The sequence below is a fragment of the Rhineura floridana genome, chromosome 10, assembly GCF_030035675.1.
Source record: "Rhineura floridana isolate rRhiFlo1 chromosome 10, rRhiFlo1.hap2, whole genome shotgun sequence".
In the NCBI taxonomy this organism is placed as follows: domain Eukaryota; kingdom Metazoa; phylum Chordata; class Lepidosauria; order Squamata; family Rhineuridae; genus Rhineura; species Rhineura floridana.
The window spans coordinates 31,268,920-31,286,261 of record NC_084489.1 but is presented as its reverse complement, the minus strand read 5'-3'; the positions used below and the strand labels follow the sequence as shown (position 1 = coordinate 31,286,261).

The 17,342-nt window shown below is 38.2% G+C and overlaps 1 protein-coding gene across 2 annotated transcripts in view; it reads left to right on the top strand.

Annotated features, from left to right (window-relative positions):
• Positions 1-10,567, top strand: part of UBE2E2 (ubiquitin conjugating enzyme E2 E2) — a 217,305-nt gene extending 206,738 nt beyond the window's left edge. For both annotated transcript variants that reach the window (XM_061587143.1, XM_061587142.1), the window contains one exon: positions 9,734-10,567. In XM_061587143.1, coding sequence (XP_061443127.1) covers positions 9,734-9,831 — 98 coding nt within the window. In that variant the 3' untranslated portion in view covers positions 9,832-10,567. The remainder of the gene's footprint in view (positions 1-9,733) is intronic.
• Positions 10,568-17,342: the final 6,775 nt, after the last annotated feature.

Here is a 17,342-nt window from a genome sequence, read left to right as displayed (position 1 = left end):
ATCAAATCCAAACGTAACACTGAAGTATTGTTTCAAAGCCGCATCTCTGCTCCTCTTTTCCACATGATACACTAGTACATTTCTTGAAGGTTTTTCCATTGACACAAAACAGGGATTAATTCTATTAACTTTCTCCATTTCAAGTTCCATCAAATCCTTCCAGTCCAGGAATTTTTTTGAACCGATAATATCTTTATCTCCAATCTCTTCAATTCCTTCAGAGACAGTGCTGTATTCCAAACTGTAATATTTATCTCCAGGATCCGTCACAACCAGGAAATCCAAATCTTTTTTCATGTCCATATTTAAGCCAATCTCCATAGATTGAACCTTGCCTTTAATTTCTCTTTCATCCTTTTTTTGTTTTCCAGATCTATCTTTATTCTCCTTTCTCATAGAATCCTGAGTTTCTTTCAGCTCCTGTCTCATTTCATGAAATTCAGTTCTCCACGCTTGTCTATTATTTCTCAGTTCTTGTTTTATTGAGTTAATCCCATCCATTATTTTCTGAAGCATGTCTAGAAATAAAGTCCCTTCTTGTACATCCATGATCTTCTTAATTGCCATTCTTAAAACCAAAAGAACAAAACTCCTTCAATTTTCAATGTCCCAAGCAAAGAGCAGTTTATTTCTTTATCCAGTTACAAAGGAGTTAATCTTTCCAACCAACTAATGTCACACGCTAGACAGTCCTTATCTCTTAAATGTCCAGAAGTGCAAAAACAGCTTTTAGTTCACAGCGTTCAAATAACTAGTAGCAGAGAGAATGAGCAGATTCGTCAACAAAAAAAAAAAAGTAGATCAGAAAAAATAGTCCCTTATATATATTACACAAAAGTCTTGTAAATCAAAAAGATTTCTTATCTCTCCCAATCAGAAAGCTCTCATCCGTTGTAATCTTTAAAACGCAATTTTCCATGTCAGCTTTTTGCAATTAAAAAAAAAAAAGATAAGCTATTTATATTTTCTTCCCCCTTAGTTCCGTAAATAAAGAAGGAAAGTCTTACCTCATCTGGGTTATCTTAATTGCTGTTACTTTGACAAATCTCTTTAGCTATATAGATAAGAAAATGATAAATGTAGACAGGAGGTTTGCCTGCTAGTCCGTTAAAAAAAAACGGGTCACTTATCCAGCTGAGCTAGCATAAAATCCTCGCTCTGTCTGAACTGCTGGAAGACAGACAATTCTGACGAATTCCAGGCTCCAACAATCAAAACAAAACTATGTGGCAGATCTCACGCTTCTTCCTTATCCGGAAGAAATCATCCCCAGTCAGAAAAAACCCTTCTGACTGAATTTAAAACTGGATAAGTTTCATCCAAGACGGGGGCCCGTCTCAGAGGCAGCACAGGCGGAGGGATCCTCCTGGGAAGTTCACCACAAAACCTTTTTCCACATCACAGCTGGGGCACTCTCACACTTTCTGGCAAACTCCAGATGTGCTTTCAGATGGTACTTTTTGACTGCTTCTTTCTTGCCCCCCTCATACAGGCCAGTGTTATGCAGAGCTCTTGATATGGTTGACTGGTGCACCATTACTCTACTCCCAGCCACTGAACTCTGTAGCTCCTTCAAAATGATGGTTGGCCTTTCTGAGGCTTCTCTCACAAGTCTTCTTCTTGGTCGAGCTCTGAGTTTTGAAAGACAGCCTTTTCTTGGCAGTGCTTGGTGGTGTGATGTAGCTTCCACTTCCTGATTATTGATCCAACTGTGCTCACTGGGATATCCAAACACTTGGATATTAGTTTATACCCTTTTCCCAATATATGCATTTATATTACATTATCTCTCACTTCTGTAGAATGCTGTTTGGTCTTCATTTTTCTTCAGATCCACAGCCTGACCAATGATCCTTCAACAGTTAGTGTTTTTATCCTGACAATGGGACAGTAATTTTAATGGTTCACAGGTGGAGGCCAATGGTAAGGTAATTTTGTCCTCAATAGGGCAATTTCTTCCACAGCTCAGGGGTTGAATACTTATGCAAGCAACATGTTTCATTTATAGTTTCTTACAAACATTTCCCAACATAAAACCAATGTCACCTTACAATAAGTGATTTTGTGTTTCAGTGTTTCAAAATAAAATATCATACAGAACAAAATTACAATGTACATTTGTAATTCAGCAATATGAGAGCATTGGTCAGGGGTCTGATTACTCTGCAAGGAACTGTAAGAGGCTTACTTTAGATCAGGGACAAGAAACTGGATCTGGCCAGCTTCAGGTGTCAAACTTCGAAGGGAGAATTGAGAACATACTCTGTGTGTGCTCCTGATATTTCCACTCTTCCTTTGCAGCCACTGCGTGAATCCAAGGTGTGCCTTCAAAGATTCCTGCCAAAAGCTGGGTTTGGGGTTGATATTGAATTTAATTCTGTGCTGAGTGCAAGTCCTGCAGAGATTGGTTCCACTCAGGAACATCTGATTTGACCTGCAGATTGGAGTTTTCTCATTCCTGCTCTAGTTTTTCCATTTATGAGTCATCCTTATTTTGTTTTTCTTCCTCCTTTTAGAGTCATTTCATAGCACAGTTCTATCCCAGTAAATGTACTATTAGCATCTACAAATACATTGTTGTTCTTCTAATATATTATAGTTATAAATTGGGGGGGATTGCAAAAAAGCCCTGTAAACTGTTGATAAACGTCATGAGTTGAAGAATTAGGAAACTGAATAGATGGCTATTCCATACTCATTTGCTTTTTGATTTCCTAAAAATCTTAAAGGGTCTAGCACATGGTCGTCAACATTTCAAATTTTGAGAGAGTGCTGAGGGCACCAGTCACAAGATGGCTCCCATGGAGACGTGGCATAACACAAAATTAGAAAGTGTACAGTCTCCCCCCCCAGTGTGTACAGTGGGAAGTCAGATTATGTCCTGCTTTTCCTGGTTGTGGAGATACAGCTATGAAAAGCACAAGAACCTTTTGCCCCCACTGTCAATCCTCAACAGAAGCCTAGGCTACCATCCGATACCCACTTACCTAGGAATAAGCCCCAGTAAACACAAAGAGACTTACTTCTGAAGTAGGCAAAAGTTGACTATACAGTGCATTCTTGATGAGTGCCCGGACATCAGCTTCAGCACATCAGGAGACATACCTAAGCCTCTTTGCAAAGTTTTCACATTTTGCATTTGCCATTTGAGGAAGGAATTCTTTTAATATCCACCCACACTTAATACTATCTCAGACAAACCCACCACAGGAAAGATGCGCCTTGGTAGTTAGGAAAGAAGGAACGGCAAACTATGGAAATTCCAAGGACTTCTAGCAACTAAGAAAGAAACAGGAAAAGTGCACTAAAGGGGAGGGAAAAACAGAAGTTCTTTAGAATCCCAGGGATTCTTATTGCCTGGTGTCTAAACAGCTCATTTATCAACAGAGCTCGGAAATAATTAGCTACAAGTAACGAATTACTTCCCCCTCTAGGATGCACAGCCCTATTCCAAAAGATTAGAGAAATGAAAGGGAAATTTAAACCAAGAGTAGGGATGTTGAATAATCAACAGGGGAACACACTGACTGACCGAGGTGAAATAAAAGGAAAGTGGAAGCAATACACTGAAGAACTTTATGAAAGAGATGCCAGGATGACACATTCATTCACGGAGGAACCGTATGATGAAGAACCAGAACTTTTAGAATGTGAGGTGAAAGCTGCTCTTAAAATATTTGGAAGAAACAAATCACCAGGAATAGATGGCATACCAATACTGAGACTGAATCCATCCAAATTTTGACAAAAATCTGTCAAGAAATATGGAAAAGTACAATGGCCCACAGACTGGAAGCGTTCCATATACATCCCAATTCCAAAGAAAGGGGACCCCAGGGAATGCAGTAATTATCGAACTATTGCCATAATATCCCATGCAAGGAAAGTAATGCTCAAGATTCTACAACAAAGGCTCTTACCATATATGGAGCGAGAGATGCCAGACGTCCAAGCCGGATTTAAAAAGGGAAGAGGCACCAGAGATCATATTGCAAACATTCGTTGGATAATGGAACAGACCGAGGAATTTCAGAAGAAAATCACCCTGTGCTTTATAGATTACAGCAAAGCCTTTGACTGTGTAGATCATGAAAAACTATGGAATCCTTTAACAGAAATGGAGGTGCCACAGCATCTGATTGTCCTGATGCGCAACCTATACTCTGCACAAGAGGCTATTGTAATGACAGAATATGGAGAAACCAATTGGTTTGCCATCGGAAAGGGTGTGAGACAGTGGTGTATTTTATCACCCTGTTTATTTAATCTATACGCAGAACATATCATACAGAAAGCAGGATTGGACCAAGATGAAGGAGGTGTGAAAATTGGAGGGAGAAATATCAATAATTTAAGATATGCAGACGATACCATACTACTAGCAGAAACCAGTAATGATTTGAAATGAATGCTGATGAAAGTTAAAGAAGAAAGCACAAAAGCAGGACTTCAGCTGAACGTCAAAAAAGACTAAAGTAATGACAACAGAAGATTTATGTAACTTTACAGTTGACAATGAGGACAATGAACTTGTCAAGGATCAATACCTTGGCACAGTCATTAACCAAAATGGAGGCAATAGTCAAGAAATCAGAAGAAGGCGAGGACTGGGGAGGGTAGCTGTGAGAGAACTACAAAAGGTCCTCAAATGCAAAGATGTATCACTGAACACTAAAGTCAGGATCATTCAAACCATGGTATTCCCGATCTCTATGTATGGATGTGAAACTTGGACGGTGAAAAAAGTGGATAAGAGAAAAATCAGCTCATTTGAAATGTGGTGTTGGAGGAGAGCTTTACGCATACCATGGACTGCGAAAAAGACAAATAATTGGGTGTTAGAACAAATTAAACCAGAACTAACACTAGAAGCCAAAATGATGAAACTGAGGTTATCATACTTTGGACTCATCATGAGAAGGCATGAGTCATTAGAAAAGACAATAATGCTGGGAAAGACAGAAGGGAGTAGAAAAAGAGGAAGGCCAAACGAGATGGATTGATTCCATAAAGGAAGCCACAGACCTGAACTTACAAGATCTGAACAGGGTGGTTCATGACAGATGCTTCTGGAGGTCACTGATTCATGGGGTCTCCATAAGTCATAATCGACTTGAAGGCACATAACAACAAGAACAACAAATTACTTGTTATTGATTACTTTTGTGAGGAACGAGTGGGTAATTCCTTTACATTTTGATTGTAATAGAACTAGAAGCAATTTTATTTCTTTTGTGGAGTAATTTTGTAATGTTTCCAGCATTACTTTGGGGCATTACTTGGGGGGGGGGGGAATTAGGGGAAGTCTTCTGCTCCTCTGATTTGTGGATGAAAATTATGTGCCTCAAACTGGGCTTCTGTGCAGCATCGCTCTTCCCCTATGCTCTGTGCACCAGGATTCGAATACTTATGCAAGCAACATAAGGCGACAAGGTAGGAGGTGGAGAGTGAGACAGGGTGGAGTGGAGAAAACAATTGTTTAAACAAATGGATGGTGGTGGTGAAGAATGGAGTGGAGGGGAAAAGGAGCTGGAGCGCAAGAACATAGGAGAAGGAGGCAGCAGAAGAATGGAGATAAAGAACTGTGGAAGAGAGAGTGAGAGTGAGTGAGTGAGTGAGTGAGTGAGTACACAAAGTGGCTTCCACCATCCTCTCTGGCTGTTGTGCTGCATTTACAGTAACTTTTTTGCATCTCAGGTGAAAATGTTTGCTTGGGTGAGTGTCCCTTAGTTGGTGGCAGGGCAGGGTCCGGGAGGTGGTTAAGTGAGAGAGATTATACTGACTGGCTGAGTGGGAGGGGGGGTTCACTTGGTTTGACATGCAAAGATCTGAGTAGTGGCCTCTGCCTCCCTCCCCACCTCCCTTACCAGCGAAGAGACCACCATTGTTATCTTATGGATAGAAAGAATGTGTGTGTTTATTTTTAATGTTGTTTTAGGCTACTTAGATGTGCGGCAGCCAAGGCCAGCACCTTGTCGGTGTTTTTTCTTTAAAAAAAAAGTAACTAAAATGAAATTGTAGTGATTACTTTTGAGAAAAACTAAAGTAATCAGTTACTTTCAGCACAATTGTAATTGTAACAGTGATTACTACTTTTTGGGGCCATGTAATTGTAATTTATTACTTTTTAAAAGTAATCTTCTAAGCTCTGCTTATCAATCACAGCTCTTACTTCACTAATTGGTTAAAACCACTGACAGGTGGGAGCAGCTAGGCTGGGTAATTTTATAGAAATTGCTTAGAATGATTCCTGCACATTTTTCTTCATAACTTTCTAGGAGGGCTAGAGACTTCCTTAAAAAAAAAAGAAACTCAGAGCCTGGGGGGCCCTGTCTAGGGGAACCAATGAAGGCCTTCACAGCCACCATGGTGCCTGCAGGCAATAGGTTGGTGACCCATGTTTTAGCATATCTGAGATTATTAAAATAATTCTGTCATTACTTGTGGATTTTTCAGCAAGTTATAGGATACGGTTAAGGGAGAACTTGGTATATAATACTGTTGTAGGACTGGGAATTAAAAGAATTAGCTAGTGATGCTTCCAGAAGAAGGCATTGGGCCTTTTCCCCCTCATCTGGCTGGCCGCCACATCATCCTAGGGATAGGAGAACAAAAGGCATGGGGCTAGTCTTTATCTAGTTTTGTGTGGAACTGGGAGCTGGAAAGACACAGAGGCTTGACCTGCTCTCTGTGCTTGAAACAAAAGGGAACAGCACTAAACAAAGGGCAGGAAAGAGAGACAAGCTCTGGTGCTAGATGAAATTTATTGTGAGCTTGACGCATTTCAGAACTTGTCCTTCTTCAGGAGCTACAAACATTAAAACAGACTCCAGTCAATATAGTGGAGACAACACTGTGGTCTTAAACATGAACAGAATATAATATTTTAGAGACCACACTCCATATGACTCATTTTACAAACATTTAGAAGACATAAGAAAAAATTTAAAATGTTGTCATTATATTATATCCTTAAACTTTGACATAATACTGACACCTTAAAAGACTGTACTGTGTGACTCAAAAGGGACAGAATCTTGTGCTAGCCGTGGCAAAACAGCTTCAACATCACACTCTCAACCCCTCCCCAGGAAAACAGAAGGGAATGGCCCTGTACTGACCTGTGAAGATCTGTTTTTCTCTTTACTCTGTCAGGCAATGCACCTTCTCTGAAAAGGCCCACACTAAACACAAACTGAAGTCAAATGCTGATAGTATCCATAGGGTATGTGTAAATCAGCTCAGCTGTGCAATCACTGTGCTTGCAGATTATACTGGTCCGGCTGATACTTACAGTGACTGGCAAGCACAATGGTTACAGAGAGTCAGCCAAGTTTTATAAAGACCCTTGGTTTTGATATTATTTAAACTCATAGAAAGCCAACTCCTCATTTAACCCTAAAGGTACCAGACTTTTCAAGGAGATGATCCAAAATAATTAGCAACATCCACCATTTTACCCCCCTCTCCATTTTATTTTATTTACATACCTTGTCATGTTTGCATCCCATCTTTCTTTCATCCTGGATTCCAGGGTAGCATACAGTTTCTAGGCAGCCTCTCATCCAGCCATTGGCCAGACTTGTCAAATGTTGAGGTACCAGGCTTGAGTCCACCTTTCCCTATCATTTCTTGTTAATCCAATACCTATGGATGGAAATAGATTCATGGTGATCTGAGTGGAGATTGATTCTACAAAGACTATAATGCAAATGTGTTGATACCCAAGCATTGCTCTGAAAAATCGTGGCTTACTCCTAAGCCACATACCCCAGGAGAGATTAATAAAATGAATCATAGGTGCTAAGCCACCACTAGGTCCTTGTTTCAGTTTGTGCAAACCAGCGGCAGCTTAAAACACTTTGGATGAAGTATTGAATCCATCTGACTCATAGCAATAGTATGTTGGGCTTCCTCTCATAATCAAGTGAAGATCAGACTTGATTCAGCAAGCTAACAGATTTAGATATAGCTGAAGAGCATTTGGCTCTGTCCCAATTTGGAGCCCCATGACAACTATGCTTTTTTGAGCTGCAAACTTGCCACATAAGGGTGTGCAAAATATGCTATAGGGTATTAAGTGAATATTCAACGCCGTCTATACTTCTATGGATCAAACCATTTTCTGATACCATTTATTTCTTATTGAAGTATATTAGAGTAGATAAGTGGGACTCTGCAACAAAATGTTGCCGTGTGGGGTGTTTTTCGTCTGGATTCTAGCCATTCCATTTCTCATTCCCTTCATCTCTCCACACACACACCCGGTTAAAATTTTGCGCTCACTGAGCATGCTTAGTGCTCATTTGAATCTTTTGGGGTTATATACCCCATTTGGTTTTTTTCTTCATTTGGTTTTTTTCCCTGGGGGAGGTGGGTCTGATACATTTCTTCCCAATCCCAGTTACATGAGAATCCTTAGTTTCATTATTGATGTCTGTAAGCAGTTCTCACTTCCTTCCCTACAGACATTTTAAAATAGTGTCTCGGTATTTCCAAGGAAGTGAACTATCCAAACAATATGGTTCTCTCTATCCTTTAAATGTATATATCTGCTTCTCTGTCCTTCTGTTCCAGCCACTCCATTCTATTCCCCCTACCACCTACTTGTCCAAAGTTGTCCCTGCCCTAAACAGCCTCTCAGTATTAATTGCTATTGAATTATTATGGTTTGGGCTTTTTTTAAATAAATATATAACTTTCAAAAAAATTACTTACAAATAAACCAAGTACATTTGCATATTTTCATTTCAGAGTGTAATCAATTAGTACCATAACAATAATCTAATAACATGAAAATTAGCAGGGATTCTATTGAGCGTTTCCCTGAATTAGACTTGGGAGGCAGCTTTGGACTTTTATTTTATTAGGTTTTTTTCCCCTGCAGACTTTTTTGTATATGTGCATGCCTTAAGAGTTCACCCGAGTCTGCTTATCTTTCTCTCATGTGCATTAGTGTGTGGTTTTGGAAACATTAGAATGAGCACAGGAAGGCATGAATTGGTATTAGTATATGATATGGCTCTCTTTGGAAAATCCAGCATGTCTGCAATCCACCTCCTTTTCAGGGCTGATAGTAAGATTTACAGTTAAATAGCTATTTCTCATCTTACCTTTGCTACCTTTCTACTCACTTTCCAGTTACCATATTTGTTTTTCTGATTTCCACAAGTTTTGCTGTTCCTTTTCAGGAACACTCTGACAACACTCCCCTATACTAACTATATTTCAACTTGGTGGGCAAGCTTCCATGTCAGAATGTAATGCTTACTTTTTAGAAATCAGTCCCTATACTAGATAGCATCCTCACTCTTATAACAATGTCTTAAGACTGCTCAGAAGTATCAGAAGTCTGCAGTTTGAACAATGTGTTAAATTCTTCCCTGCCATACCATAACCCACACCCTCCATCCTTCCAAGGATAGTGATATATATTCGGTGTATGTGATATTGTTAGCAGTCCCTGCTTCCCATTCTGAATGAGATAGCATCTCAGTAAACAATTCATATTACAATTATAATGGTCAGATTTGAAGACTGAAATGCACCAGCACAATGTAATAAATTGTAAAACTTTTTGGAAGGGGGCCAGCGTGACAGGCATTTAGGACCAAAATGCCAAGCAGTGTTGTCTCTTAATTCTAACGTTTTGATATCATGTGAGCATTTGCCTTATCGTTAGATAAGTCACTTATAGCTTGGCAAATGGTTGACTGTGTTACTTTCTTTGCAGCTGATCCTCTGGTGGGAAGTATTGCTACTCAGTATATGACAAACAGAGCAGAGCATGACCGAATGGCGAGACAGTGGACCAAGAGATATGCTACATAGGAATCTTCTGTAGAACATGCTGGACCTGTGCAAGCACATTCACCAAGTGCATCAATAGCCCTCCCCCTCTTATTTTTATTATGTTTTGAAGCATTTTGTGACAACGTTGACTACCCTCCCCCTTTCCCATTTATTTTTATTATTTTATTTTTCTGTTCAACTTGAAAATTGTATCTAAAATATAGATTGGGAATTTTGGGTTACAGTGCAAGGAATGTTGGGTCTGTAATAGTATAGAGCTTTGTCACAAAGCTTTGTATAATGTATTTTTTCTTTATTGTGTCTTCGGGGAAAAACAAGCAAACTCAGAATTATATCTTGTTTCTACTTAAATGTAGTGTTTAGGGTTATTTTTTTGTACTGAAGTCTCTAATGGTGGGTGCATGTTAATGGGAACAGGTTTTGTATAAAAAAGCATAAAACTAAGAATCACTGTGCATTACTAAGACTGTGTTTTAACACTAGCCTGCTGTTTCCCAAACACTAAGCTGCTGGGTTGAACCAGATGATATGTATTTTGATTTACTTAAAAGAAAGTGCTTGTAAATTTCTTAGGGACCTGCCACCTTTGACTGTGGATCAGTTGATGTACACTTGTATTATTAAAGCACTCAATAAAACACTGTGGTTGATAACATGCACTTCTTGTAATGCAGTGCTTTTGCTCCTTGTGTAGTGGACCCATGTCAGCTCTGCATGTTTCTGAACCTGCATATAAACTAAAGAGTCTGCCGTTGCTTTTAGTCTGAGTTGTTCATTTTTCTAAGAGTCAGCTTCAATATACTGTTTGTGGATTAATTGCTGTGGGAAATGGTAGCACAACAAAAATGTAACATATCCAATTTTGATATCTTTTGTTAGAGCTCCTGATCATCCTCCCCATATATTTAGCATGACATTGGCAAGGTTTAATATCTGAGATGTCTCCATTGGCCTACAAGACCCAGCTCACAGGAAGCAATTCCAATAACTATCTGGGATGGCATCTACTTGATTAACACTTGGAAACATCTCTCAATCTGCATTGGATACATAAATTAAGTTGTAAGAAATTTGTTCATACTATTCTACATTTCACAACATGAAAAATCTCTATCATACCGTGCATACCACAACACTATCAAGACTTACGGCATATGACAGTTTATACTGGGTTTTTAAAAAGATTCATCATTTTTTGTAGATAACAATAACACTATATAGCTTATGCTATTCACCTGATAACACAAAATATGTTCATATCAATGCATTTGATATAAGAATATACTGTGATTTGTTGTGTCATTTTTATACATAATCAGCAGCTTTCCTAAAACACATCTCTTTAGCTTTGCATGATTGTACCATGTCTCAGTGCTGTTCTGAGGCATATTAAAGTATATCTGACCTGCATCCTCAGCACTGAAATCATACAGTAATCCTTGTAAGTATTTGATGCCACGGTGTTACCCTGCTTAAAATTTTACTGGCTTGAAGACATGCACATTTCTCAACTTCAATGAATCCTACTGCAAAAATGTTTGTGAGGATCAGAGTCATGTGATAACAACTTTTAGAATAGATGATGCCATGAAGAACAGTAACAGAAAAAGTAACAGAACAGTAACAGAAAAGCATGTAAAAAGGACAGATCACAAATGAACAACAGACTCTTGGACGAGGATGAAAAGGGAACACTGCCAAACACCTGCAGGATCAGCAAATCAGCAACTCAGCACTTTTATGGACACTGGTTGCACTTCTAATGCCCAAGCACTAGGAGGAACAGGGAACAAGACAAAAATATCATCTGTTATCAATACAAGCTTACTCCATGCTGGATAGAAGCAAATTATCCTAAATTCGGATGAGATATCTGTTAAAACATTGTCCATGCATGCATATGGCATGATGCACAGCTCAATATATGTTCAACACACAAACACAAGTAGAAGAAGCTGTGTGTGTTTGGTCTTACCCATCCCTGGATATAGGCTATATATGGATGTCTTTGTTGCTGTGTCGTGCAAGGTATGCCTGTGCTAAGTGTGCACTGTCTCTACATAACCAGAACCTCACTATCCCAAATACTGAATTTTGGTTGATGGGGCGTAGTAACTAGCACACCTTCATTGGCAATTGGTGAAAGAGATAGCAGCCAAGTTGTCATTCATTCTTACTGGATACGAGGGGATTCTGCTGGCTATTCCTCCACCACCTTCCCAGTCTCACCATGTAACTTCTGATAATTGTACAAGGCTAGCTGGTGATGAGAACTTGCCAGGGCCCACCTCCTGTAGAAACTAGCCTTGGTGCAGAGGGTTGAGTTGCACTGTTTGTATGTTTTGATTTGTTTACATGAATAAGTATATACTGAAAACGAGCTGTCAGCTTTTTTCCCTGGATTGTGTTTTAACTTTAAAAGCAACCGTTCTTGATAAATCCAGGTTGTGCTGTGTAAAAAATGAGTAAACTGTACCAAATATTTCCAGCAAAGGGTACTGTGGCAAGGCTATTTGTACTCAGAATTTACCTTCAAGCTAATTTTAGACATGCTGATATTGAAGAAAAGTATACTCAGCTAAGGAAGTGTTTGGGGGTTGTGATTTGGAAAGCATATGCCCCAATGCTGATATTTAAATTCTCTTTGTTTTATAAATGGAAAACAAAATCATGATAAGGTTTGCCCCTTATAATTTCACAATACAAGTGTTATTTTTATTTATTTATTTTATAAATGTATATACTGCATCATGACCTGAGAACATCAAAGTGGTTTACATGATAAAAAAAGAAATGAAATATAAATTCTAAAAATAATAAACACCATTTCTGAAAACTATAAAACAAAATAAATGTCTACAGATGTACAGCTAAGCCCAATATGCATATTAAGGCTGCAGTCCTATACTTACCTACATGAGAAATAGTATTATTAAACTTAATAGTTGCATTTACAAGAATAAGACACCAATATCTCAAAATAGTGTACCATACTAACATCTTTATTCTGGAAGAGGAGGAATGGAAATAGGAACTTTGTATAAAATACTGTTAAATAATACAGTGTTAAGTATGTGTGCAGTAATATTTTGTTACTTCCTTAAAATGTAAAAGCATGCTTTAATTTTGTTCTGATATTTATTTCTGTGTATATGCTTTCTGTAGATTCCATTTCAAAGGGAAAACATCTTTAAGCAAGATGAACTATCCAGGGTCACAGGGATACCTATACATGAATGGTAATTTGGGGACTAATGACAGTCTATTTTACTTTCTAATTTACATTTATTTCGCTGCCATGCAGCTTAATGAAAACTTTTTTTTTAATAACATTGGGAAAGATGGTTAAACAATTCTGCTGGATTAGTTCTCATACTTGCTTTTCCAAAACAATTATTTATCTCTGCCTGTTTCATAATTATACTGAACACAAATAGCATGTTTAGAAGCAAGAATCTTAAATTACCCCCATCTCTGCTGTTTCATACTTCAGGTGAAGGTAAGTTACAATCAATAAGGATTAAGTCTGTATTTAAAATGGTATCAAGGCAATATGTCCAGGCAAGCACCGGGAGGCAGAGTGCAAAGAAAAGCAATTATGGAACAATAACATTGCACCAAAGCTTCTACTTCACTCATGCAATACATCCAGTCACATATGCTGCGGTAGCCTTTGGAAAACATAATTGGGTTAAAAAAATAGTTTGCCTATGTTTTTGTATGCAGCTAGGTGAAGCCGGCTAATTGTTTCATTTAAACCTCAAAGTAAGCTACTTTCTTCCCAAACATCATCACAGTGTAAAAGCCTATGGCGAATGAGATCTTTATCAGTGTATTTCAGAATATTTATATAATTACCCCATCAGGCTGACAGCTTGAAAGGCCTAGAGTTCTAAAAATACATGATCTCAAGTAGAGACTCCAATTCACTTCTTCAGATGTCTACCACCACCATATCCTAGTGGTGCACTGCCCCAGACAGTTGGAAGAGTGTTTCTCATGCAGGATCACCACATGTATGAATTAGCCCTAGATAAAATGTTTAGCTGACATGACAGATGTTCTCATATGATTTCCATTTTGATCCACTGAACCCTGTCTTAGCTGTATAATAAAAAGCAGGAAACATCTTGAAGCAATAAATCAACAGAAGGAAAAGTATCTCTCTAAGGAAATTAATAGGTGCTTTTCAAATTATTTGTAAATTCATACTAATCAACTCTGTGGAGTTGACACATTTACCTGTGTATTAATATATGGAATCTTATGCCCTAAAGCAGAATCACTAAGTGAACATACTAAGAAAGTATTACTTGGAGGTAATTCTTAAACATTATTACATTACATATAAAATAGTAAACTAAACCACATATTTAAGCTGTGCTGAAAGGATCTAGTAATCTTAGTTAAAAGACAGCTAAAGGACTTCCTGTACTGAACACTTTATGCCAAATTCCTTCCCTTTGATGTTGTTGCCAATCACGAGGTGACTGGGAAGAATGCTAGCCTGTAAACAAGTGTGTCTTCTATGGTTTCTCTAGTTCCTATAGCTAAAGAAAAGGCTGGTGTTTTTACAGAGCATTCTGTCCATGATGTTTGGTTTGCCGCTTATTTAAGGAATCACTACTTTCTCAATGTGACATTGGAACCACTTCTGAAAACAAATTTCCCCCAATTTACAAAGAAGAAAGAATTGTTGACAAAATGCATTGAGTATCACAAAATAACTAGAACTGGAGAGGTATTAGCTCTTCCAGATTAATTAGTATGTGGTGTAAGTGGCATTTTGCATGAAGAAAAAATCTGGTAAACATTGGGACTCGAGTATGAGTGCCATAGTGTTCAACTTGATGTCTTTAGTGGCCTTTTCACATATGACAGTAAAAGTTCCTTTGAGCTTCACTTGTATTATTTGTGTGCACATGTGAATGTTGTTTATGTGGTATACAAAGGAGAGCTATTTAAAGAGTTAATGTAGGTGTTCCATCTTAAATTTAAGATGCAGGAAAATGTGAAGAGACATTTTAGTGGCATGTTTAAAAAAAAATTGAGGAACAAACACCACCACTTGAATGCCCAGCAACATTTTTGGTTTTGTAGACAGCAAAAATGTTACTCGTAATAAAGAGCACCAGAGTGTCATTTACGTACACCCCAGGCACAAACTACATGTTACATTTTCATACTTTTACAAGGGTGTTAGAACTGGCTACTTTTATTTTGATGAAATACCAGTTGCAGGCCCTCAATCCAGAACATGCTCACCATCCAGATTGATGAGCCAGTTTCCTGCAAGCTATTACAACAAATAGCATCTTTGGGAGCAGATATAGAGAACATTTAGAATTGGAGCCCCATGGCTGCTTTTTCTTTGAAATAAAAGTGTTGTGTTTGATCACACTTTTGTACGTGTGTGAATAACAGCCCAGTTTGTACATGATATTAAACCATATTTTAAAACAAATAATGGCTTAATGTGAATGAACAGCGTACTGTCACATACCACTCAAAAGTTCCCATGGTGCGCCTCCTGCTGCCATGTCATGGACAAAACAGACCAAAGGGTGGCTTGTCATGTCATCTGAACAGGAGCTTACAGTTTCTACCACCACCACCAAACCACAAGCAGGAAGCCAAGAAAAGGATTCTGATTTGTTGTGTTGGCAGTTTATTTATTTATTTATTTATTTTATATACCACCCCATAGCCGAAGCTCTCTGGGTGGTTTACAGTACCACATTACACCATAGCTTTGTTTTAAACTATGGCTTAATGTCATGTGCAATTTGGGCAACTGTAATGTGTGCTTTATAATGCCGAAAACAATTTAAGTAACATCCCAGAAGAATATAAAGATCAAATAAGGAACAGATTTGAGGCTTTAAACTTAGTTGACAGAGAACCAAAAGAACTAGAGTGAAGTCAGAGACATCATCAGGGAAGAATGCAAAAAGACAATACCTCTAGATAAAAAGAGAGAAAGACCTCAATGGATGACTGAAGAAACTCTTAAAATTGTTAAAGAGAGAAGGAAAGCAAAAGGAGATAGAAACACAGTCAGAACCCTAAATGCAACTATACAGCGACTAGTATGTAGGGACAAAGAGAACTAACTATTACAATAGTTATTGTATAGAAATAGAAGAGACAACAAAAAGGGTAGGACAAGAGCCCTTTTCCAAAAGATTAGAGAAATTAAAGGGAAATTTAAACCAAGGATCAACTAAAATTTGTCAACAATTATGGAAAACAAAACAATCGCCCATAGACTGGAAGCATTCAATATACATCCCAGTTCCAAAGGGGTATGCAGTAATTATCAAACTATTGCCTTAATATCCCATGCAAGTAAAGTAATGCTCAAGATTCTACAACAAAGACTCTTGCCATATATGGAGCGAAATATGTCAGATGTCCAAGCTGGATTTAGAAAGGGAAGAGGTACCAGAGATCGTATTGCAAACATACGTTAGATAATGGAACAGACCAAGGAATTTCAGAAGCAAATCACACTGCTTTATAGATTACAGCAAAGCCTTTGATGGTGTAGATCATGAAAAACTATGGAATGCTTTAAAAGAATTGGGGGTGCCACAGCATCTCATTGTCCTGATGCACAACCTATACTCTGGACAAGAGGCTACTGTAAGGACAGAATATGGAGAAACTGATTGGTTCCCAATCGGAAAGGGTGTGAGACGGGTGTATTTTATCACTCTATTTGTTTAATCTATACGCAGAACATATCATACAGAAAGTGGGATTGGACCAAGATGAAGGAGGTGTGAAAATTGAGGGAAAAATAACAATCATTTCAGATGTGCAGACGATACCATACTACTAGCAGAAACCAGTAATGATTTGAAACGAATGCTGATGAAAGTTAAAGAGGAAAGCACAAAAGCAGGACTACAGTTGAACGTCAAGAAGACTAAAGTAATGACAACAGAAGATTTATGTCACTTTAAAGTTGACAGTGAGGACATTGAACTTGTAAAGGATTACCAATACCTTGGCACAGTCATTAACCAAAATGGAGACAATAGTCAAGAAATCAGAAGAAGGCTAGGACTGGGGAGGGCAGCTATGAGAGAACTAGAAAAGGTCCTCAAATGCAAAGATGTATCACTGAACACTAAAGTCAGGATCATTCAGACCATGGTATTCCCGATCTCTATGTATGGATGTGAAAGTTGGACAATGAAAACTGTGGATAAGAAAAAAACTAACTCATTTCACATGTGGTGTTGGAGGAGAGCTTTGCGCATACCATGGACTGCGAAAAAGACAAATAATTGGGTGTTAGAACAAATTAAACCAGAACTGTCACTAGAAGTTAAAATGATGGAACTTACTGTACTTTGGACACATAATGAGAAGAGATGATTCACTAGCAAAGAGAATAATTCAAAAACAGAAGGGAGTAGAAAAAGGGAAAGACCAAACAAGAGATTGACTGATTCCATAAATGAAGCCACAGACCTGAACTTATAAGATCTGAACACGGTGGTTTATAACACATGTTGTTG